The sequence below is a fragment of the Aquila chrysaetos genome, chromosome 21 (assembly GCF_900496995.4).
Source record: "Aquila chrysaetos chrysaetos chromosome 21, bAquChr1.4, whole genome shotgun sequence".
NCBI classification, from domain to species: Eukaryota; Metazoa; Chordata; class Aves; order Accipitriformes; family Accipitridae; genus Aquila; species Aquila chrysaetos.
Window position 1 is genome coordinate 15,562,178 of NC_044024.1, and position 24,702 is coordinate 15,586,879.

Here is a 24,702-nt window from a genome sequence, read left to right on the forward strand (position 1 = left end):
ATTGGGAGGAGCTGTAGTTCCAGGTAAAAATAATCCACATAATGCGTACAAGCTAGCTAATAACCAATGTCCTTTCATGGTTAAAATGACTGCTTAGATCCCTGGTTCCTCTTCCTACATCCTCCCTTCCAGTTGCCTGTTTCCATGACCGTGATGAATAGAAGGAAATCCACCCTGTAAATTTTCTCTATTCATAATCCTTTCTCCACTACCACACCTCATTACAAATGGATCTGCCACCTTTCCAGCCTACAAATACCCAACAGACCCCAAAGCAGACTTTACTCTGGTACTCTTTAGCTGAGGAGTTGGGGTATTGCTGTTTTTAAGCAGAGTGAAACATGTCTTTGGTAGCTTGGAATCGCAATGTGATCTCTCTCCTGACAATGTGAAATGACAACTCTACATCCATCCATGCTGAAACTGCTTGAAATCAGAAGGGTCAAACAGCCTAAAGCAGTAGGAAGAATGTGATTTTAGCTTATGTTTAATCTTAGTGTGGAGAAAGTGAATAGTAGTTTTAATTGCTTAAGCCTCCTTGAGTTCTCCTTGTAGCCTGATGGACTGCTTTGGCTACTCACTGGTCAGCAGGAGGCATTTTTTCTTGGATTCAGATATGTAATGTGAGTTTCTGTTACCAGACTGCAGCCAGCATGCACGAATGGAAACTTGCAGATGTGCTAAATGCACTTAATGCAGTGCCAGGTTCTGCTGTAGTTAAGTGGGATCTTTGCCCATGAGCATTTGGGTTTTGTTGCTCATGTGCAAGTCAGCCTGCTACCAAAAGCAGCACGTCTGATAGTTCAAGCAGGGCTGCAAGTAAGTGCTGCCATTTAAGAGGTAATATATCAGGTCCCCTTTCCAGCCTTGAAACACACAGTTAAATTCTCACCTCTTTTTCATGAACTGTCCTCAAAGATTAGTAGGACAAAAAAAATCTGTCTAGAGTGTGGGTAAATGAGCGATAGAGAGCACAGACCTTTCCAAATTGTGTATTTAAGGCACAAGAGAAAAATTTGTGAAGTTTTCTTGTTTTATATGGAAAATTGCCAGTTTCATTTTCTCATTACATGACTGTTTTTGTCAGAACAGATAGAAACATTTTGGGCTGATGGGCAGATAGCTCTCGCTGAAGCTTGTTGAAGCCACAGAGACTGAAGGCTTGATCGCTGAATGCTGCAAACAGTTTGCCTCTGGCAAATACATACTTCCAGTTTTGGCAGTGTCTAGTGTTTGAAAGAGACAGAGAGTGATAGATTCTCTGGTCAGCTCAGTTGAGCAAAACTTAGACTCAGGTTCTATACTTTGCAGAGGGGAAAAAAGAGTTTGCAATATACCTTGACAAAATACTGGAAAAAAGACTTCTACTCATTTCAGGCTGCTGGGTTGCTCAGTCCTTCCACCAAAAATTAAACGTGCTCTCTCTGTCAAAGTAATTCAGATATGCCAGATCTTAGCAGCCTGTTGGTGACCTGGATTCCCCATGTTTCTGAGGCGCTGGTGCCTCGCTCTGAAAGGCTTTGTGCAAAGCTGCCACAGCACTAGCAAATTCCAGTATCTGTGGTGAGACTGCAATTTTCCCCACCTGCTCCCTCTCCTTTTCCCATCATTTCTCTCTTTTCTTCAATCAAGCAAACAGAAAAGCCAACACCTGGAGTTACAAGGGTCTTGAGATTCCCAGTGAGAGAAGGTTATCTGACTCCCATTCTGGATATCCCGGTCATGGATTCGTAGATTTCATGCCATTAAATCAAGAGAGTCTCCAGCGATGATGGTGCACGCTGGAGACACGGGGAGGTGGACTAGCCGCTGAAGGAGAACGCGGCAGACTCTACAGAGATCGGTTCAAAATGGCAGCGTCCTATCGGGCTCGGTTCTCGCTTGAAGAAGCTGCGTAGGTGTGGGAATCGCTGCTGTAGGTTGGATCTCTCAATGGCAGTGAGTGGGGTGGGGTGTTGCAGATCAATAATCAGCACCCTGCGGTTGCTGTAAATCAAGGCTTGAATCTCTGACAGGCTGCAGAAGCCAGGAAGAGGCACAGAAATACCTCGCCTAACGTTTTTCCTCTCTCTCGTTTCTGCATCGCATTGATCTAAATAGGAATCTCTGGTTAGATTTGGCTTATTTCTGGCGGAAGGGGGATCGTTGCAAGGCTGGAGAAACGAGGCTCTCCGGAGCGGGCCACGGTAGCTCTTTCTTCCCAGATACTGACCGTGCAGGCGAAGGAGCAAGTGACGGGTGGAGAATTAACAGGGGCTGGCAGCAGTGCCATGGGGCAGCCTGGCTCACGTGGAGAGCTGGAGTGGCAACTGAGGACAGCTGATGTATTAAAGAAAGGAGGAAGGCTGAGTGACACCGAGGCAGGGAGCCAGTTCAGAGGTGCCCATTTAGTTGGTTATTAAAATCCAGTGGAACCACCACAGTGTATATTTATTAACAATTTGATCTCTCTGCTTCAGTTTTTGCCACTTCAGCCTTCCTTTCTCCCTTCGTTGGGAAATAGTAAGTTACTCAAGGCCAGCACCGCCTCCTGAGTTTGGAAAGTGCCTGACGCCAAAAGTCACCCAAGCGGGCAACTTCAGAGAGCTCCGTCTAGGAGAGGGTGCAGCTGAGGACTAGTTTCGCTTGCCATGTCCACCTTTTCTTACTTGCACAAGAGAAGCCTGTGGAGCGCTCTGCCCACACATAGGGAATCGGTTCTGTGCAAAGAGGTAGCGTGTGACAAATTAGTGTTTGTAACTGCTTCCTTGGACGGAGCAGGGTAAACAGTTATTATTTATTCTTGTTATGCTGCCATTGCAAGCTAGCAGCGATACTCATTTGTAACTTGGGTCTTTCCCAGAAAGACAGCCTGTTGCTTTGGAGAGGATAGTAGTGCTGGGGTCATGGCATTCTCACTTCTAAAAGCAAACCTGAGATAATGGAGAACTCATAATTGGATATTCCCCAAATCGGAGGGCCTGCCTTTGTTTCCCAGGTATTCCCAAACAGAAGTTAGCCTGTGCATGCTAATGCATTTTAATGAATTTTGACAAGGTCGCAAGAGCCCCGTTGTTGCTTGTCTGCTTCGTCCTTGCTTGCACATATGACTGAAGCTTTCCCATACTTAGCCATAGACAGCCTCCAGCCAGCTTAAGTGTGTGTGTGTGTTACGTGTTTCTAAAATATTTCTATTCGCTTCTCAGGTATTCAGTTTAAAACAGAGCTGCCCAATATACTAATCAGCAGAGAAAAGGGCAGAGCATATTTTGGTGCTCTTCTCTTTTCTGTTGATTTTGTCAAATAGCGTAAGCCATCTTGAAGAAGAGGAGAAAGAGTTGGAATAAATCAGCTCTGTGTTGGGGAATTCAGGGGCAGATGAAGGAAATGGGCAGTAAAAATGTTTTTAGTAAGGGAAGGGTCTAGAAAAGGATAGATACGCTTTAAAGAGATGGTCTTGAGATGTCTGAGAGTACTAGATGAATGATCTGCAACGAGCAGCTTCTTGAATTAGTTAGGTGAGGAGCTCCTGGTCCTAAAAGTTGTGGTGCCTTGGTGATGAGCTCCTGCCACTGTTGTTGTTAGCGTGTCCAAGCCAGCCAGTGTCCTCGTAATATGAAACTGGATTACTGTCCCCTGCACTGGTCAGGGCTGCGGCAGTGGCACGTTCATGGAGAGCACTCACTGGGAGGTGGGGAGAAGAATGCCGGCTCCTCACAGACAGCACCAGCACATACTCCATGCTGTACGGGAATTACAACCACCTGTGTTTCAGTGAGGAATACTGAAACAAACCTCTCAGCTAGCCCGTCCAGCCCAAGAAGGGATTTCTGTATGTAGCTGATACTTCATACTTGAGTGCCTGGTGAAATACCGTCATCTTTTTTTTTCATTTGTGATGTGCTTGAAGCAGAGGGCTGATGATACCCAGGCATCCCTTCTAACCAAAATTATTCTATGATTTGTTTAGTTGCTTAAAGGATGGTATCTTTCTCTCTCAAATTTGGGGCTGTAGTCAAATCTATTTTCAGCAAAAGCAATGCTACTAAATTGTGTGGAGTTATACCTGCCTGCACTGGGGGAAATTGGTCTTCTGGGTTTTATGGTCCTTGTGCAAATATTCACCTGGGAAGCAGGCGTCTTGCTTTTTGAGAGAACATGACACCCAGCTAATTTCACTGCCTCTCTTACAGCCAGGCTTCTCACGAGGGCTAAGCAACAGCATCCTATTTAAAAATCCTGTCCCAGTTTTGGAATGCCCGTGCCATCTGAAAGCTATGGCCGTATTTTATCTGTTTATATCTAGTAATAGTCTTGGGGAAATGGAGTTTTGTTTTCCCATCACATTTACTCCCCAGTGCAACAGTTAAAAAACTATTTTTCAAAGTGTTTAGAAAGCCCAGTAACTCAGAGCATAGGAATGTCCTATGGCAAAAGAAGCACTGGCAAGGACATGCATGCCAGCATGTCAGCTGGCCAAGTCCGGGAGATCCCCCACCACTTCCTGCCTGAAGGTTCCCAGGGTGCAACTTGGGAACACACTGTGTTTATTTTGGATGTGTGAAGCCCCTGTAAAGATTCTCCATACATGTCTGGGTTTAAATGTATGTAGTTATGCTCTACCAACATGTTTCAGCCTACACAGGGCAACATCTGTTGAAACATGCAACTCTGGCTTAGTTTTAGCAAAGAAAATGAAGGAAAACAATTTCATCCATCATTAGACCAACACTTGGGAGAAGATTTAGGCCTTGTTCCATTTCCTAAAGCTAAGCAAATTTTGGCCTCATCAGCCCAGAGGAATAATCAAATCGCTGATGCTTCAGCTGTCTCTGGCTCTGATCTAAAGGCAGTCTCTCGCAGAGCAACGACTCAAACCACGCGTAGCGCTGCTGACCAAAGAGGGCTGTCAGGTAACCAGTGAGTGGTGCACTGAAAGCAACTCTCCCCGGTCAGCGTCAGTTCTCACTTGCCAGTGGTTTTTGAGTGCAACCCGTGTTAAAGCAATGCAACTGGAGGAAACGGGAGAGAAGCGCTGATTGCTCTGGTAAGGGATAACTCTTAGAGAGTAAGGGGAAAATACCTGTGTAAAAAGGTCTCTTCACCACAATGCCGTTCCAAACTGCTGTGTCTGTTGATGGAGAGTAGGTGAGCTCCTCCTAAAACCTGATCAGCAGCTCTCCGTAGTATGCAGACCTGCTTTTCCATCTGCCGTGATGATCGTGTACAATTAACTTGTATCCTCTCACTCTCCTCCAAATGTCTGTGTAAGCTGGGTGCTAGCGTGACAATGTGCAATACTAATCCTAAACTGCATCTATAGCCTAAGCAACTGTAGGCGCAAACCTGCAATCTTCTCTCTGCCCACCAATTTGGAAATAAGTGATGAGAGAGCACCCGTGTGAGTCCAGCTGAGTGAGCTACCAGGCAGCTCTCCCACGTTCCCATGTCAGGACAATGCGCATTTGTGGTCCGTTGCCTGAAGACGGGCTGAATTTAGGGGTGGACATTGGCCGCTTGCACAGTGACCTTCATGTGCACATTGCAGAAGGAGCCGCACGAGGCGTGCCCACCTTGTGCCCTGCAGCCGCCGCACAACCTACGGTGATGGTCCTGTGACACCGTTGTCTGAGAGCACCAAAGTTGCTGGCTGTTGCGTAGCGACTCTTGGGCAAAACTGTGATGTGCTTAATAATGAGTGTAAAATTTAGAAGTTACTCATACCCACCACAGCCCTTGAGTGGATCTGGTTACACTGGGTTTAGGCAGAGGGGCTTTCCTGGTGATATGAGCTGTTATTAGATGATAATTTTTTTCATGGTACTAGATGACTGGCAGCACTTGCAATTGTAGGCCAGAGCTGGGAGAGGCTGTGCTGTGAGCCGGCTTAGAGGAACAGTGACTTTCTATGGTTTTCCCATTGCTGATTAGATGCTTTTTTAAATGCTACCTCCCTCTATTGATAAACAAGGCCATAACGCTTATTTCCCCTAACTTGAAGCAGCAATGTTAATGTCTGATTAATCCTATGACATACAGGTCATGCTTGTTAAAATTGAAAGCCACAGATTATTATATTTGGAAGAGATTGCCCTATCGCGCTGAATTAGTATTAGAAGCATTGTTTTCAGTTTCACTTGCTTTGTATGTAGAAGGCAGGTTTTTTTCCTTAAGATTTGTGGATATACAACTCTACCATTTCTTGTAGATCAAGATATTTATATAATTGTATTTTGAAAACACTTCCGTTTCTATGAATGAGTTGCAATCCTTCAAAAGAGCAAAGCTCATACTGCCTTAGACGTAGAAGCATGAGCAAGAATTAAGAGGTTTAGCTGTTATTTACTGTTTCTGAAATCTAAAACATCTGTGATTAGGAAGCTTGAAAGTCTGTTTAGATAGATAGTTGAGAATTTGTTTTGTTTTGGTTTGTTTAGAAAGTATGCCAGTTATTTCAGATGTTCTGCCTATAAGGAATGTAAAACAATTTAGTTGTCTCAGGTCTGAGTTTAATCCGAGTCACTGGCAGAAGGTCACTAAATTCAGTCCAGGGTTTCATTCAGATCTGCCGTTTAGACCTAAAAAATGTTACCATAAAACTGTTGGCATGTTTGTTATGCAGGGAGTATAATGTCTTAATTGAAATGGTACCAGAAACTATTTAAAAAACTTCTATTACAGTTCACATGACAGTATTTTATAGCTTTAACATCTGTTTTAAGGCCAACATGTGAGATTTAGCCTTTTTCTGACTGTAAGTCTTTTGATTTCAGTGAAGTTGCACCCAGTTAAATCCTGATTGAATTTGTCTCACGATTGGTTTTTTAATTGTATGATTTAATTTTCTTTATCTCCAACCCAGTGTTACAGTACGGAGCTTCAGAGCCTGTTGGAATAAGGTCAATAACGGATCCTTTCTTCTTCCTTTTTTATTTTCACAGTTACAGGGATCCATTAAAAGAAAACTGGAAGATGATAGCTCTCCTGCCTCCAGTGGCGTGCCTGATGTCATTTTCCCAAATGACAGTAAAAGACTTTGTCTTGATGACGTAAACCTTGCCATGGGCCAAGGTGCCAATCCCAATGTGGCATGTCCAGAAATGCAAAGTTCTCCGTTCTCCACCAGTCACAATGCTTCTTCCCTGGGAGTCGCAGGTCATTCAGTGCTCCTTGAAAGCAATCACATGAATGGCGGGGGCATTGGTTCCCCGTTTTCAGTGCCACCCAACACGGAAATAAATCAGAAGGGGTCAATAGGAGGGCAAAACAATACCATTGTCCACTATGATGAGAAAGGAAACAGCTTACAGTCTGTGGACCAAGAGCTGCAAGATCTGTTGGAAGAGCTGACGAAAATGCCTGATCCTTCTCCCAATGACCTGGATCTGGAGAAGATTTTGTGCAGCAAGGCTGAAGAGCCACTTGGGCTGAGTCATTCTCAACCAAGCATAAGTACCACTCCAAAGTCCTCCCCACAGACTTCCCACTTGGAGAACCATGTTGCCAACAAAGATTTTTCTCCGGGCTGCAATCCAACCAGTGGAGGATCTCCTCAGATGAGACCATCGTCTGCTGGAGCTAACTTCCAAGTTCCTCCCTCAAACAAACCTGCTGCATCGCCCATCTCTACAGCAGCTCAGAGCAAGAACCAGCCACCACCTATGCTGCCGGTACCCTTACCCAACATACCTGGCTCCAACTGGCACGCTCAGCAGCTAAAGCAGCTGGCAGCTAGCAAGCAGGTGTCTACTACTAAGCAGCAAGTACAGGCTCCCAGCTGGCCAACTATGTCTCCTCCTGGTCTCTCTCCGCCGTACAGGGCAGGATCATCCCCACACCATCAACCTTTCAGTCCTCAAAATGTTATGGTGTCTGGCATGCCTGCTAATAATTTACCGGGAAACAACATTCAGAGTCCTCAAAACACTCTGCTTTCAAGCATGACTTCCAGCAGCACGCCATCCAACGGCCCCTCTCCTCCTTATGGGTCAGAGAAGCTCTCCAGTCCGGCTCTGAACCAGCAGCCCTTCAGCCCGCAGAGCTCCATGCTGCCCACCCTGACAGCAGCCAGCTTACCAGCCAACAACATTAAAAGTCCACAGAACAACCTGGTTGCCAGCATGGCCTCCACAAATACTGGACCTTCTCCACCATACAGGCCAGAAAAGCTGTCAAGCCCAGCTCTGCATCAGCAGCCCTTCAGTCCTCAAGGTACATTAATCTCTAACATCACTCCCACCAGCAACCCCACAAGTATGCAGAGCTCGCTTTTTAAATCAATGACTACAAACCAGTCCAAAAATATGAATATAATTATGCAACAGCCATCCGGTAGCTTACAGCCAGGTCTGGTGAATGAGAGCCCTGTTAGCCAAGACCAGTTTTCTTTCAATAACACCAAACCACTGTCTCACTTTGCCTCAGAGTCAGCTACTCAAAAGATGTCGCCTCTGACAGCAGGACAAGGGCAGCAGTCTCTCATTCACTATCTCCAGCAGCAGCAGCAGCAGCAGTCTCCAGCCACGCAGCAGTCCCAGCAGGCTAACAATAGCCAGTTCCTCCAGCAGCAGTTTCGACAGCTGATACAGCCACATCGGATGCAGAGACACATGCAGCCTGCCACACTGCCATCTCAAAGCAGACAGGTGAGAATGTCTCTTCTGTCTTACAGGGCTTATGTGAAAATATTGAGTAGTTTATTTTCTTATTTTTACTTTCGTTTGTGTTTCAAATGTGATGTTCCTGAACTTCTGGGATGTGCACGGTACGTACACGGACAAGGCAATAACAACATTCTGGTGTTATCAGAGTAACTTCATTTATTTCATAGAATCATGGAATCATAGAATGGTTTGGATTGGAAGGGACCTTAAAGATCATCTAGTTCTTAACCCCCGTGCCGTGGGCAGGGACACCTTCCAATAGACCAGGCTGCTCAAAGCCCCATCCAACCTGGCCTTGAACACTGCCAGGGATGGGGCATCCACAGCTTCTCTGGGCAACCTGTTCCAGTGCCTCACCACCCTCACAGTGAAGAACTTCCTTACATCCAATCAAAATCTACCCTCTTTCAGTTTAAAGCCATTACCCCTTGTCCTATCATTGCATGCCCTTGTAACAAGTCACTCTCCAGCTTTCTCGTAGGCCCCCTTTAGGTACTGGAAGGCTGCTGTAAGGTCTCCCCAGAGCCTTCTCTTCTCCAGGCTGAACAACCCCAACTCTCTCAGCCTGTCTTCTTAGGAGAGGTGCTCCTGCCCTCTGATCATCTGTGTGGCCCTCCCCCCGGACTCACTCCAACAGGTCCATGTCCTTCTTATGTTGGGGGCCCCAGAGCCAAATGCAGTTCTTCAGTTGAAATGTACTGTAATTGCACCATGCATTGTCTCTTCTAGCCCAGTGGAGAACTTTGTGCTATTAGGCAAAACATATTTCGTACCGCTAAAATAAATTATTTTTACGTGTATAGGTGGAATTTGTATTTAGCTTATATTGTAAGCTGTAGAGATGTTCCCGTAACATGTTTCCCATCATCCTTTTAGTGGGAATATCTTTTTTTTTCTTGGTGCCCTTCAACAAATTCATCTCTGTGTTATGCTTCTGAGGGTAGAAAAGATCAGGTGGGGTGAGAAGTGAAGTTAAAATATGACTCCTTCATGGACAGCAGGTCAAACAGTACATCTCCCGAATAGCAAAGAGGCAGACTTGAAATACCTGTTACTAGCATTTGCCAGAAGCAATGCCCTGCTTTGGATGAGGGCCATTCCCCACCCTTTGTTGATCTGCGATACCAACTGAGCCGGTAAATGCAAAAATGCAGCTGGCAGGAGTGAGACACAGCCCTGATTTCTCTCCAGCAACCTTCTCCCTAAGACTCAAGGAGACGTGGGAAGCACTAACCACTACTACCCCAGATAAGAGAGATTTACTGTGAACAGGGACTTCAGAGCAAGGAAGGGCTTGGGGACTCAGTCTGAGAGCAGCCTGGGGGTGAGGAATAAATAGCTATCTTTTTGTTAGGAAGAATAGTAGGAGACACTGAATCTCACCACCAAAGCCAAGTACCTTGTTAGGCCGAACCAACACTTAAGAAGCAGAATCCTTCAAGCTGTTTAGCTGCGCACACAGGCACTCCATAAACTCCTCGTGAAGGAATGAAACACTTCTCACCCAGCAAACCAGAGATTGATCTCTGAGGCTCTGCTAGGATCTACTTGAGAGTGTGGTGCTTAGCTGGGGAATACACTCCAGAGCCTGGGATTCTTTGCTCTTCTTCCCTGCTAAGTGACTGGTTCTTATAGAGGTGGATTTCTTCAATGTAAGTGACTTGGTGTAATCTTGTCCTATGATAGCAATGAGAAGTAAGGGGATAGTTACTAAATGTCAGCTTCGTAGTGGTGTATCAATGAGGTGCACTTCCACTGTGCCACTTCAGGATCAACTCGCTCTTTTCCAAGTTGTGCATGCTCAGTACTCCCTTGCTTTGATACAGCAGCTTAAAACAGACTGCTGGGAAGGACTGGTGACTCGCTGAATTTGCTTATCCAAATATACAACATGTAACGGTATAGCATATATAGTTCACTTTAAAGGGTTATCAATATAAGGCCCCAAATTCAACAAAGGCCTGAAGCAATTATGTTGCTTTAAGCATGTGAGGACCCTCTTTGTGTTCGGTGGGACCCAAGTTAAACACAAAGTGGAGGGTCTTGCTGGCTTGGGATCTAGGGGTATGGATGGACATACGGTTGAAAGCGAGTGAGTTGCTGCAGCTTCATGAATTACTGCCCATCAGATGTTTTACTCTGGAGGCTGTGTGGATGAAGAATACATTCACAGTGTTCTGTTGCATCTCGGATGATGGCTAGTAAGTTGTTAACTGCAGTAACATGATTGCTTTTGATCATATGTCCATAACCTTTGAGCTTATTTTTTTTTCTGGCTCCACCGCTGGGTGTGTAGAATTGCCACGTCCCTGTTGGATTCCTGAGGTTTCCTGTGCCCTAGTTTTTCCTGCTTTGCATTTTTGTCTTACACCTCTGAACCCCCTACATCATTGATTAGCCAAAAAAAAAAAAAAAAAGAGACAAATTCCTGCAGTGAGTCCTTTAATTGGCCAGAATAGCCCCTCTTCCAGCAACTTTCCTAGTGCTCTGCCTGTGCTGCATTTTTAGCTGATTCTCACTGTCAGAGGGAGAGTTATAATTTGGCAGCTATCAGTAAAGATCAAGGACAGTTGAGACAATGATTACAGGTGATAAGCATTTTACATTTTCAGACTAGTTAGGTAAGCTTATGGTGCCTCCCTCATTTTACAGGTAAGACTTATTACAATAATTATACACCAGATGACAGTGCTTCAGTTTTACAGCCTGTTGAGCTGCCGAAGAAAGATGGTGGATGTTCAGGAGTGGAACATTTTGTTAGGTTTTGATAACTTTACTGCAAATCTCATAGAAGAAAATGGATCCTGAGTGCTGAATTAGAAAAAAAATGACATGGAAAAAATACTCTAGGTAGGAAACCTTAAAATTCTGGGATACTTGCTATGTTTCTTTGAATCTAGCATGTAGACCTGTTATTTGTCTGCAATAGATTTCTTATTTACATTGGGACATTGATACAGAAATTTTGGACCTGGCCTGCTGTGTACCGATTTTACTTCATTGTAGCAAAGTAGCTCCAGTGACTGTGGTTTTGATTTCCAGCAGTGTACCCGGAGCGGAATTTGAGCTTTGCAGAATCTCGGTGCTAATTCTCTCCTCAGGCAGGTGATGAATAGGACTTTTCAAGCATAGAGCAGTTGTTTCATTAAAAGGCAAAATGTTAAAGATTCAGAAGACAGGGGAGACAACTTCTGCATCTTCAAAAATTAGTAACCTGGTGAAAAATTCCTGGGTTTAGCCTCATTCACAGAAATTTGCTCCAAGAAAAATAACAGCATTCCGTGGAATGTTGTTTAGTGTTTAAAAGTCATCCCCTTATTCTGTGCTTGTGTTTGTAAATGTGACTAAAATTTATAAAAAGAAGGCATAGTACTCTCTTCTTTTGAGCAAGAGGTGCAGCTTTGTACAGAAGAAGAATGTGGATGGTGGCCAGTTGGAGGGAGAACAATAAACCATGAAATTTGATCCTTGTAGCAGGCAGAGCAACATGGGGAAGAGAGCAGCGGCTGGGACATAGACCCAGAGTGAGCTTTTTGCTGTTGTTTTAATGCGTATTAAAGCAAAGACTCCACATTCCAAAAGCTGGGTTACTACTGGCACCTCACAGCTCTACCAGTTTTTGTACTTCATGGTATATCTCTTAAGTGTAATCAGTCTGCATCCCAGATCCTGTATTGCCTGGACAACTGGTAAATCTGATAAGGGCTAATCTTTTCCCATCTGAAGCACTATGTCTTTATTGTTGAGCATTGACGGATATTGATTGAGGCACTGACAGTTTGCATTGTGCGATATTGCAAAGCCTGGTGGTGCTAACATTGCTCTTGTGGATATGTGCAGGTTTTCATTTTACTCATGTAGGACTGATGCTTGCTGAGTGAAATTATACTCAAAGGTCTGGACTCATAAATCCACAATATAAAGACGGTAGTAAATGCCAGAGAGTCAAAGATAGTCTCCAGAACTATCACACACTGTTTTCTGGGCTTAAGCTTAGCCACTTGACTTTATTGGCTGTTTCTGGGCGCGTGAAAAGCTGCATTTGCCCAGGCAGGTCGAATAGTTGGGCATCTCCCTGATTTCATGTCTAAATACAGTTTGTACTTGCAGATCTCCTATTCTGGCATGTCAGATATATTGGGCCCAATTCTGCCTTCAGCAATGCTCTTCCAGAAGAGCTCTTCTTTTACTCCCGCCAGTATAAGAACAGACACAGGTCTTTGCGAACGGAAAGGAGGGTTCCCCTGAAGGCAGGAAAATGAGCCGGTGATCTTTGCAGTTTAAGTCAGGCTGGAATAAAAGAAACCCTTTGAGTGGCCATTACTTTTCCAAGCCCAAGTTTGTCCGAGTTAAAATTTGAGAGTCTCAGGCAGGAGGGCAGTATCGCCCACTGCTCTGTGTGTATAATGTTGAAAACCAAAACACAGCTTAAAAGGTTGTTTTGTTGGGGGAAGGTAGCTAATAAATAGCCATTGTTTGGGTGGGACACACTGTGCATTTCTGAGCTCCACTTGCGCTGTAGGAACCAAATGTGCTATTCTTAGAGCTCTCCGCGTTCCTGCTGACACCCAGATAGTTGTATACTGGATTGTCAGTGAAGGGTATATTTGTTTCAGCTACATTGCCAAAAATGATGGTAGAAGAAAAATGATAGAAGAGACAAAGAGAAAAATAATATTATTTGCAGTAGAAAAGGCTATATTTTACTACATGTGGACTGCATATGAGATAGAGAAGAACATGCTGAAGACTAAAAAAAAACCTTTGAAAAGGACTTGACAGTGTTTCTTTAACTGTGGTAAAAGCAGCAATACAGTATCTGAGTTGGCAGAGTAAATTATAGGTTGCAGAGAAACACCAAAACCCCTGAGCTAGATTAAATATACTAGGGGGAAAAAAATTAAACAAAAAATCTTGTTTCTGAGCATGAGTTCTCTAAATATAGAAACAAAACTGAAGAAGAAATGCACTGTTATAAAGAGCAAACTGACCCAGAGCTTAGATGTCAAAGGTTAAATAAATATAATGGAATACAAAAACCAGCTTTTATTAATATAAACAGAAATGTTAATACCACGGACTGATTCCTGGGTGTCCTACGTTATGTGAAGTTATTTCTGCCCGTGAAAAGTCAGCGCACCATGACTGTTAGGTGAGACTGTTCTGATTCAGCAGCACTTTGTTTATAAGCTCTGATGCAGATTGATTAAGAGTTTGGAAAAGCAGAGAACACAGCCCGCAGCATCCGAGTACATACAGTCCTCTCGTAAGTACAGGGAAAAATCATGTTTTATTTGGGATTTCCAAGATGTCACAAGGAGTCTTCGTAACACATAAAACAACTATGGTATCGTGTATTTATTAATAAGACCAAAAGTACTGGCCAGATTTCATCTGCAGTTGCACCCCCCACCCCCCCTTTTTCTTTAAGTGTCAAACTTATCTTTAAAGCCACTTTGAATGAAGTTCCGTTGGTATTTCCCCCTCATTTTCTTCTTTTTCTTTCTTCTTTTCTTTTTTCTCTTCTTTTCTTTTTTCTCTTCTCTTCTTTTCTCTTCCTCTCTCTTCTTTTCTCTTCCTCTCTCTTCTTTTCTCTTCCTCTCTCTTCTTTTCTCTTCCTCCCTTTTCCCTTCTCTTTTCTTTTTTTCCTCTGGAAAAAGTTTTTAAAATATTTTTTTCTTTTACTAATGCTGTGGAGAAGAAAAATAGATTTGATTTCAAAGGGCAATGGTAGTACAATACCAAAGTAAAGCCTTCGAGGGATTGGAGAGCTTTTGATGGCAAAGCAACAAGCCCTTCAGCTAATTAAGTGCCTTTGAATAGGCGAATAAAGGAAGCTGGTGATGAATCTGGATTACAGAGAGCAATAAGGCTGAGCCTGGAGTCTGACCTCTCCACAGATGTAAAAACACCTTCTTGAATGGTCATTTCTAAATTTATATTTATCCGTGCACTTGCAACTGAGTTGGTATTTTTTTTTTTCAAACTTGGAGATTCTCCCCTCCCTTCCTTCAAGAGAGTCTGAAAGGAGCTTGACTGAAACTATCGGACTGCCACTTTCTCCTTTCCCCTCCCTACGCTGTGAATAAATAATGTCAGATAAATTTTGGAAAGTAAGGAGTAAACTTGTGGAAAGAAATGGGGTTTTTGGCCTCAACATGCCAACAGTAATACAACATTTTCAGAAGTGCAGTAATCAAGGCAAAAAACTTAGTTCACATTTGATCTTCTTACTCCATTCCTCTTTTGCAGTGTTTTTTAAATCGTGTGTGTTGTCGTCTTCCGTTACATTACAGGTATTTCAAAGCATTTCCCTGTTGTAGTGGAGCCCTTGTAGCTGTATCTTAACCTTTCCAGTTCTTTGGCTTGTATTTTAAGATGTTTACAGGCATTGATATTTCTAGCAGCTCTGCCTAATGCACTCATCATTCCTTCCAGTTTAGCTATCTGTCGCGCTGAAAGCACTTTTGGACACCACATAGCACACCATTAGGGGAAGCAATCTGCAGAGGAGAAGCTTGTAAATAGACCAAATCCTTCTGAACACCATGTGGGGAGCATCCTCCCCCACCCTCACCATTGCCCTCCTTTTGGATCTGAAATTAATGCAGACACTACATCAAAGCTGCAGCACTTTCCTCAATCCAGCCGGGTCTTTCCTTCAGTTATGACCTGTTTAATAAAATGGAAGAGGTTCTGCCAGCAATTTAGCAGTTAGGACACAGACAACTCTATGGGAATCTCACGCTGGACAAATTAAAATCCACTTGGAAAGAAAAAAGAGACTCGGGAGGTACTATAAACACCAGTGCGGGGTGCTGGGAGGTGGTCAAGAAAGTCTTTGTAACCTGCAGAACGATGGAGCGTTGTGTGTGCGGGCTGACGTGGTATTGTCCAGGGTTTTGGTGGAGAAAGACAAGAGGAAGTAGTACTCATGTACTGTGAACGTGCAGATGGAAATGTGACTTATCCCGGAGAAATTTAGGACAAGGCGCTGAATTTCAGCCTGACAGGCTGCTTTTAGTGAGGTTCCCGGTGCCCAGGACACCGGCTGTGTGTCAGTGCTCTGTGTCCCCCCCTCTGTTCCCGGCAGGGCCGCACAGCCGCGGGGGGAGTGGAGCAGAGTGAGCTATCGCACAGAGGTTCTGCATTAACTCTAAAAAAAAAAACCAAAAAAACTCGCTTTTGTGGTTTTGAGCTTTACGCAACAGACAGTTGTTTCCTTCTGCTCTGCAGCGCGGGGTGGGAGTGAACCTCTTCTCTCAAAGGTGTAGGGAAAGTGGTGGTATCATGATAAAAAGTGTCTCATTCATTTGATGTGAAACCATATTCTGACAGATATTTGTACCAAAACCACTCTGATCCTGCCAGCCTAGGTGGGCAGTTTCTGTCGGGTTCTCTAGGCAGCTTGGTAGCAATATTCACAAGTTTTCCTGGGCTAAACATTGGCTGAATCAGGCCCCAAGTGCAGATTTTCTTGCCTTTTTTTTTTTTTTTAAGTAACCCACTTTGCTTTATTACCACAAAAAAAACCCCCATCCATATACAGAAATCTTTAATTTATAAGCGGTTGAGCAAAAGGTTTTGAACATAGATTTTTTCTCAACTGTGCCCTTAGATGCAATGAAGTTACAAACCTCCTAGGAATCTAGGGAAAGACTCGGCAACCTTCTTGCTGTTTGGCTTCATAATGAATGCCATAACTTCCTTCTGTGTATCATTCTCAAAAATAACAACGTGAATAGTGGTTAGCAATGGGTAAGACACACTACTTGCATCTTCACTTACAAGTCAGTACAGCCATAATTCTTATATTGAAAAGGTGTGTTCATGGCACGGTGTGCTGATGAATAGCAATGAGGAAATGGTTTCCATGACCCTGTTGTACACCCAACTCGTTTCGTCTGTGCTGTAAATTCCCATTAATATCAGAACATCTTAATTCCATTTTTTTTCCACATTTGTGGAAGATAGGTTTGTTTGCTGTCTGTGTTTTCTCGATCTTTCTTAGTAAATGGCAGTTTAGGCAGCTTATTTTGAACTAAAAGCAGCCTGGCTTTCAGAAAATGTGCTCACTTCCCTAAAACCGTGCCCTTCTCACTACCTCAAATTTGATGCCTAAATTAATAATGAATTTTAATACTTTTTGCAGTGATACTGTGAGAGCATGGTTTGTACCCTTGATTTTTGAGGGAGTTTCTACCTAGTATTGTCTCGTAGTAGTCTAAAATTACATCTGTATTCCACAAGGCAGAAATACTTACAGAACCAAAGTCTAATGTAACAATTAGAATAAAAAGCAAACAAATAAATAAGAGAGTCCCTCAGATGCTGTTAAATCATGTGCCTGGCGCCGGACGGCGGTTCGGCAGGGTGGGGTGACTGGAGCAGCCTACTTTGTCCTTCTGCTCTGCTCCTCTGTCATTTCTGCCTTGCTGCAGTAAAGGCTGCACACAAAATAAAAGTACAAACATGTTTTGTCTCAGATGCAATACCTAGAAATAACTTTCCTGGTAAAATGAACTCAGTCTCTTTTTTTCTTTTTCTCTGGGCATTTTGGAGAAATTTCAGTGTGTGGGTGGGGGAAAACAAAGCCGTGGCTGTAAACAGGAACTGATATTGTCTCCGGGTCTGAATGGGGAGAGAAACTGAACTGGCCTCGGTGGTTCTCTCGTACATCTGCGAGTCTGGAAACACTGGGATGATTCACAGTTTGCTGATTAATACAGGAGCAAGCAAAATGGTGTGAATTAACGGCCATTACAGAGCCGTGCTGGATGGCAAATATCCCCCTAGAACAAATGATGTTTCACGAAGATTGCTTAGAGGAAGAGGTAATGGGTCTTAAATACAAATTAGAAGCAGTCCCATCAAAGCTGTTAACATTAAGGTTTGAAAGCCAAACACTATTATGAGCTGTGTTCAAAACCTGTACATTTAGGAAGCATATCAGTCTGCTGTGTTGGCTGTGTAATATTTCTGTCTCGAGCACTTTGGACTATTTCAAGCAGCCGGCACTAATAATTGATAGAAACCCACAATTGGAATATAGCAGCTCCTCTTAGGGCTTTGAAGGCTAATCGCTCTATTACATGTACGTTTTAAAGTTAAATTTTTATAGCATATTTAAAGGCAAATATTATCATTGTCAGTACGTGATTCTTAAAAGCACTACTGTTAACAAAAAGTAATCCTACATTACAATTTAACCCTTTGTATATGGGAATGTTAAAAGAAGGAGATAGGAGATACATTACGTTTAGCATAAATAATATTCTCTATATAACCAGCAAAATTATTTAACATTTCTCATGGAAGTAATGAAAATGCGATACCTTAGATCAGTGTCAGACAGATGCAGATGTGAATGTAGGTTACGGACAAGCTGTGCCGAGCTATTTTTCCCCATTACAGAATTAATAAGAGACCCACAAGGAGGGTAAGCCCTGTAATGTAGACAAAATAGTATGATATCCTGCTCTAAGACATCACATTAACAGCTTGATCTTGTAAAGATTCAAACACACACACCTAAATTTACGCAGTGGGAGGTCATTCCAGGACGACTACAGGATTATTTCTGAGAGCAGAGTGAATCATGTATGTATATAGTCTTTGTATGCTCAAGAAAGACTAAAGGTGGAGGAGAAGGATGCAGCAAAGGGCACAGTAATCATTGGCAATGGCGTTATTAGTGCTACAACGAAAAGAGAGGGAGAGTTGGAAGCTTTGATGCACTTGCTCCTACCTCAGCTCAAGTTTACATTTGAATTATTTGGGGCTTTTCTGTTTTTGTTTTTTTTTCTGGGGGTTAGTGCCAGCATTTTGTAAACGTGCCAAACTTTGGATAAGTTTATGTTTTAATCACTCCAGTGGTTATTTGTAGTCCTCTGGGGTTTGTTTTTTACAGTCATGAATTGCAGAAGCGAAATTTGCTCCTTGCAGGAAGAAAAATTGCCCCCTCCTCTTGGGCACAGCAATAACAAAAGCAAATGAGGAAAAAAAAAATTCTTAATAAAGACTTTTTCCCTCTCTTTTTCTTTTATGATTGCAGGCTGCTAACGTTAATGTGTTTCTTCCTTTCCCAGAAAGACGAGGACATACTGTCCTGGGATACCACTAGTATGTATCCCGTCATAAACAAATCCATTTCTCTCACTACTTAAATTCTCAGGGCTTTTGGAAGCTTCTCTTTGCATAATAAATGTGTTTAATATTTCCTTTACTCTCTGGCATTATTAAGTATAAACTGTTACTGTACTGGATTGAAGGGTAGTTTACACGGCACTTGTATTCGGATAGTCTGTTTTCTTTTACCATCGCTCCGAAGGGCGTGTTTAAGCAATGAATGAATGATCGTATGAGCATTATTTTTTTGTTTCGTACAACCCCCTTTTTCTCCTCCTTTCCAGCTCAGTCAGCAGACTTTCTGCAGCGGCCTTTTCATTTCCTACGTGGAAATGTGGCGTTTAGCAGAATAGATGCATAACAAGGATGAGAGACTTTTTTCTCCTTTCCCTCTTCTCCCAAGAGATACCCTGTGACTTCCTCTATTAGTCCATTAATCGCCGTAGCTCAAAATTCAGTCTGATCAAAGGAGCAGAACGAGGTTGAAAAGTGCAGATTCTGGCAATTGACTTGACTGTTTAGATTCCCCGCTGAGCTCATTTAGAGCTGGAATTAAGCTATTCCTGCTGTATTTTTCGTCCTTGGCTCGGCAGTAGTGCTGTGCCTAGTGCCGCACAGGGGAACGCTGAAGGCGGCGTGGTGGTTCCCACAGCCCGGACCCAGCCTGCACCGGAGAGCAGCCGCCAGGAGCCAAAGAGCTGAATCTCCCTGTGCCAGGAGAAAGCTGAGTAAGCTTGTCTTAGCTTGATAAGAAGGTCTGTGTTTAGATTGCATTAGTTATTCGGCTGCGGAAAAAGTGGAGGACCTGTTAACTGAAGGTGCCGGAGTCGATAGTGATGATTCTGTGGTCTTTAATCGAAGCATCAGGTTTCCATCTCTTGCAGGTCTCTTTATCGAGGTTGGTGCGCGTGTTATGAGTGGGAAGGAAAGAATTAAAAAAAAAAAAAAAAGTAAGCGGGAAATTTATAAACAAGATCAAGTTTCTTGTAAAAGTTTTCTTTACGATGTAATGACTCACTTAAGGAATACAGTTGTTTCTAATGCCTATTTATACATGCAGTTAGAAACTGGTGCTGTTTTCTCTCGTTAGTAGTCTTGTTGGTTCTTGTTTGCTTAAGGCAAAAATGCAGACTGCCTATACCTGTGTTGTTCGCTGCAGATTAACATCTGATTTTGCAATCCTTACGCATCTCAAATTCCCATTGATGTAACTGGGAGTTACAAGTTCTCCAGGAATAGTGTCGGACTCTTGGTGTCATTATTTGTGATTCTACAGTTCCCCAAAGTGTGCTAATATTTCTCAAACAGAGGTAGGCTCACTCGATATGTAAGTTCTTATCTCATTAAAGTGAATTATTCTCACTGAAATGTGAATGGCAATCAGAAAATATTCTGTATTTAATGTTTTAAGAGTGCTTAAGGTCAGCAAGAACAGAGAAATGCTGATAACATCACCATAGACTGTGTGATGGTCCTGAAATGTGAGTAAATCTTTAACCGAAAAAAGTTTTGCTAGACATATCAGTGTTTTCCCATAGTTTAGGACTGTCTAAAATCCCCAACGTTTATTTACGTTGTATTTTACTTTGAAAAAATAAAAGAAAATAAAACCTGACCATTTAGTAAGAACTTTTTTTATTAAGAAAAAATATTGGCAGTGAGGGGGGAGATGGACAAATCCATTTCATGCCCAGTCCAGAGTCTGAGCTTCTTCCTGCATAGGTGGCATATATCTATATGTCTATAAATTTTCATTTTAAAAAGAACTGTGACCTTCATCAGGGACCCTACGTGGAATAAGGTTAGAAAGGAGCTCCTGGCTTGGGTGTGCTGCTCCATTCTAGGTTGACACGATATATAAAACTACTGTGCTTTAGCTTACAGGGGTTTCCTCGAATTTCGTACTTTATAAAGCATTTGTCAGTACGGTGAGCTAAAATAGTGCTCTTTCTGTGATTTCTTATTTTTTCTGCTTATGATAGCAGTATTGAGGCTTTTCATAAGATGAAATGCTGCAGTTAAAATACACATTTTTGCCTATTTCTGTCTTGATTAAGCTAGAGGGAGGGTACCTACCTGCTGTCTAGATTACTGTCAAACTTAACCGAAAGTAAAGTTGAATTGTAGTCTGTTCTCCTAACCGAGCCTATTTTCTCCTTCTGACTGCGTACTAAAAGGCTTTTACTGCTGCACTAACATTTTCCAAATAAAAACGTTTTTGCCAATTTCTGAAGAAATAGCAGAACAAGTACCACCTTAGACATGCTGGAAGGAGTCCTGCGCCATGGATTATAAACTGAAACAGTTGGCCAGAATAAGGAATTAAAGTAATCCCTGATATTAGGAACATGAAAATGAGATGACCTTCTGTATACGCCCTGGGTGAGTTTCCAACCCAGTTGCACTATAGGCTCCCCTTTATCGCTGTTCCTCCATACCTTTACTGTGCAGAAAACAAAAGACCAGCCGTTCAGCTGGGAAACTGGAACACATGCTTGCAAATATGACAGACTTTAAATGCATTGTATTTTTAACAGTAGTTCGTGATTGGAATGACAGGAAGGAAATGAGCAGAAAACATCCTATTCTATCTCTATATAGAATCTTGCTTGTGAAAGATACAGTTACCACAATAATGATCGGACGCTAATTGATTCATTGTGCCGGGAGACAAGTGCTGAGCGGAGGAGCCAGCGGGGTCATTTTCTTGCTCCAACTCCACTTCGCTTGTTTGCTGAGGAAGGGCAGGAGAGGGTTATAAAGCTGCTGCCACTACATTCAGCACATGTTTTTCTCAGAAAAGAAGAGACACTGCCAGCCAAGATCTCTTTCCTTTGGAAACTGTGGCTGGGAAGGGCCCCTTTGGCTCGGCAGACAAAGTGGGCAGTCAGACAGCCCCTTTCCTGAATCCCAGGCAGGCACCAGACGGCTGAAGGAAGAGAGGCACCAGGCTGAATTAGATTGCCTCCTGCTTTGGACAGTAAGGCAGGGAGGCAGGCTTAATTGCTTTGCAGCTGTTCATTTTTTCCCCTTCTCCCTCCCCTGCCCTCCTCTCCCTCCTCCCGGCTGACCCCGGCGGCAGCCGCAGCTCTAGCCCGAGGAAGCCTCCCCAACCTGGGGAGAAGTACCAAAGGTTTCTGGACTCGTTTTTACCAGCCTTTATACCCTTCCCTCAGGTCCAGCAGCGGAAGGGAAGAGAAAGGAAAGTGCTAAGGCCAAAAAAAAAAAAAGACTCTCTGGTGTAACCTAGTGATTTGTCGCTTCTTTTCTGGGTTAGTTTGTCGACTGGTTTCTGAACGCTGCTTGTGGCAAGGCGCGGGCTGGGACAGGGGACAGGCCAGCGACGGGCGGACGTCTCGGGTGGCATCCTTTCGGGAGAGGCAGCCGGGTGGCATCGCCGGCAGGGCCCGGCGTCCCGTCCGAGTGGACAAACCGGGAGAGCCTCGGAACGAGCCCCCCGCAATGTGGCACTCCCCGCAGCAGGATTTACGAGACGTTTGAGATTTCCTCTCCGGAGCTGCAATACCCTTTACGGAGATCTCCCAGACTGCTGCCTGGCAGCGTGAATGTCAGCTGGGGTTGATTTGGTGGTGCTCTCACCGGTAAAAGAGCCTCGACGCCGAAATGTGCTTGACCTGACTATTAAAGGAAAAGCTTTTTTGAACCTTGGAGGACTTGCAGGGGTCTCCAGCCCTCAAAAATTGGCTCAGACCAGACTTGCGGATTTGCATGTATCTCATAATCGCAAACTGCCTGAGCCTCATGTTTGTGCAGGAAACAGAGTTTGTTTTCTTAATTGCTCTCACTCCACTCCCAGATTTAAAAATTTAAAAACGTGTTTCCGTGCTTTAGCGACGAGACTGCAGTCAGCTTTCAGCTCACCTGCTTTGCAGAGAGGGGCTTTGCTCGTCTGCTGCTCAGCCAGCCTTCCTGGGTCTGTTCACCTCCAGCAGCAATGTCAAGCTAACCCAATTTTGCAGCTGGTATCGAGTGCCAGAGGCAAGCTTTGTAGATGTCTCTTTAATTCCTGCACTTGTAGAATTTAGTGTATATTTTCCCTCCAGTTCCACTGACTCACACAGTCCTTGGGGGCGGAGGCAGGGGGAGAACAAGAAGGCTATAACCCAGGTCTGATTTACTCATCTGGTAAAGCCAGTCGTCAACAAGCCTTTCCCCTCTCTGTCCACAAAGATAGTCCCTCCCGGGAGTCTGTTTGGCCTCCCAGTTATAATTATGGCATCAGTAGTTTCGTACTTGACTGGCCTCCCAGGCCGACTGCATCTCCTCTGCCGGGGTGTCGTGTCTGGGTGATAGCATTAAAACGTGAAATGCCCGGTGAGCCGACAGTACGACGCAGGGCACGGAGCCCCGTGTTGTTCAGGAGGACGGGCTGTCAGGGCACGCTAATCTCTTTATATGGGACATATTTGCTGCTTGGTTTTTATGATATCCTTAACGGCATAAATCAGAACTTGAGGTGGGCACCAGTGCAGGTTTTTGGCACGTTTCTTTTAAGGCACAGAACTGTAATGGGGATCTTTGCTCAGGGCCACCGGAGAGGTAGCGCAGCTACCAGATGCTTTGGTGGTCAGAGGGATTTGTGTCTGTATGAAATGGATTTAGAAATAAGGTACAGTAGCATGTAAGTGAGGGGGGTTTATTATTTTTTTCTGTTCAACATGCAGCCTACAATAGCTCTGCCAGTTAGATTTGAATTAAAACCGGCTCCACAAGGTACAAAAGCTCTCGAGCCTCACGGCCGAGACCGGAAATCCATTGTGGCATCCTGATTAGTGCTGGTGAAATCGGAAACCTTTCTCGGGGCAGATAACAATCTCGTAAATGAAAATATAACCTGTTAATCCTGAATTTTAACAAGGATGGTTATGCAACTCTAGGCCAAATCCAGGATGTGTCCTATCCGTGCGCCCCTTGGTCGGAAAGGATTGGTGATGGGGAAGGGTGGGATTGCAGCCCTGCAGTACCCTCTCCCCAAAGCACCCCTGCTTTATGCCAGCTTTGTGGCCAGAGGCAGGAGGAGGGGTGCTGAGGGGTGAGGCTGAGCACAGAAATTGGGGTTCACGTGTTGGGACCAACCCCTCTGAAGCTCTTGGCTGAAGTATCTTAAGACGGGGCCCCTATTTAATGTTCCTCCCTATGCCAGTCTCCGCTGCCAAAGGAGGGGTGGTCTGGCTGGGGCCATCCGTGCTTTTGCCATCCCGTATTAGTCCCTTTAATTATGGGTAATGTTAATAACAAGTTCCAGGGTATAAATAACTGCAATTAAAACAAAATGCCTAACGATTTACCATTTGACACCTATGCAGTCTGCTGGAACCTTGGCTGTGCAAGGAATTTTTTCTCCTGCCCTGAATATTTTATAATTGTTTTACAAAGAGCACATGGATGCTCCAGTCATTAAGAAATGCCAACCAAGGTACATTGTGGCACCAGGGAACAGAGAACAAATAGCTACACCTGTGCCGAGGCCGTAGAGGGCTCTCCTTTCGGACCTGCAGCCATGGTTCGTTTGACTACTTCTGTATATTGACCTTTGTTTTTAAGAAAAACACAAACAATCAGGATTGCTTTATTGTAGGACCCATTAACGCCTTCAGAGACTTTGTGGTGTCTGTCGATAAGAGCAGCACACATGCGGCCACGTACTGCAGTCTGTGAAACACCTCTGCCGCTCTACTGCATTTGGGAGTTTGCAGGCAGATGCTGCATGTCCCTTACTTTGTGCATTTGGAAGACCCAGTCTATATGTAAAAATACATGGGAATAGGCCTGGGGGCTCGAATCACATTGGCCAAGGAGATAGGGGCCATGGGGAGAGGGGAATTCACCTCTGCTTTCAGTGGGGAGGCATGGAGCGCCGTCTCTCATTTCCGAGACTGGCGGTGATGTGTTTGATGCGGAGCCTGCGAAT

General features: G+C 44.0%; 1 protein-coding gene across 1 annotated transcript in view; it reads left to right on the forward strand.

Moving 5' to 3' along the window:
* MAMLD1 (mastermind like domain containing 1) overlaps positions 1 to 24,702 on the forward strand; it is an 85,653-nt gene that overhangs the window by 43,513 nt on the left and 17,438 nt on the right. Inside the window, exon 2 of the mRNA XM_029997087.2 lies at positions 6,921 to 8,624. Within this exon, the coding sequence (XP_029852947.1) occupies positions 6,921 to 8,624 (1,704 nt within the window). The remainder of the gene's footprint in view (positions 1 to 6,920; positions 8,625 to 24,702) is intronic.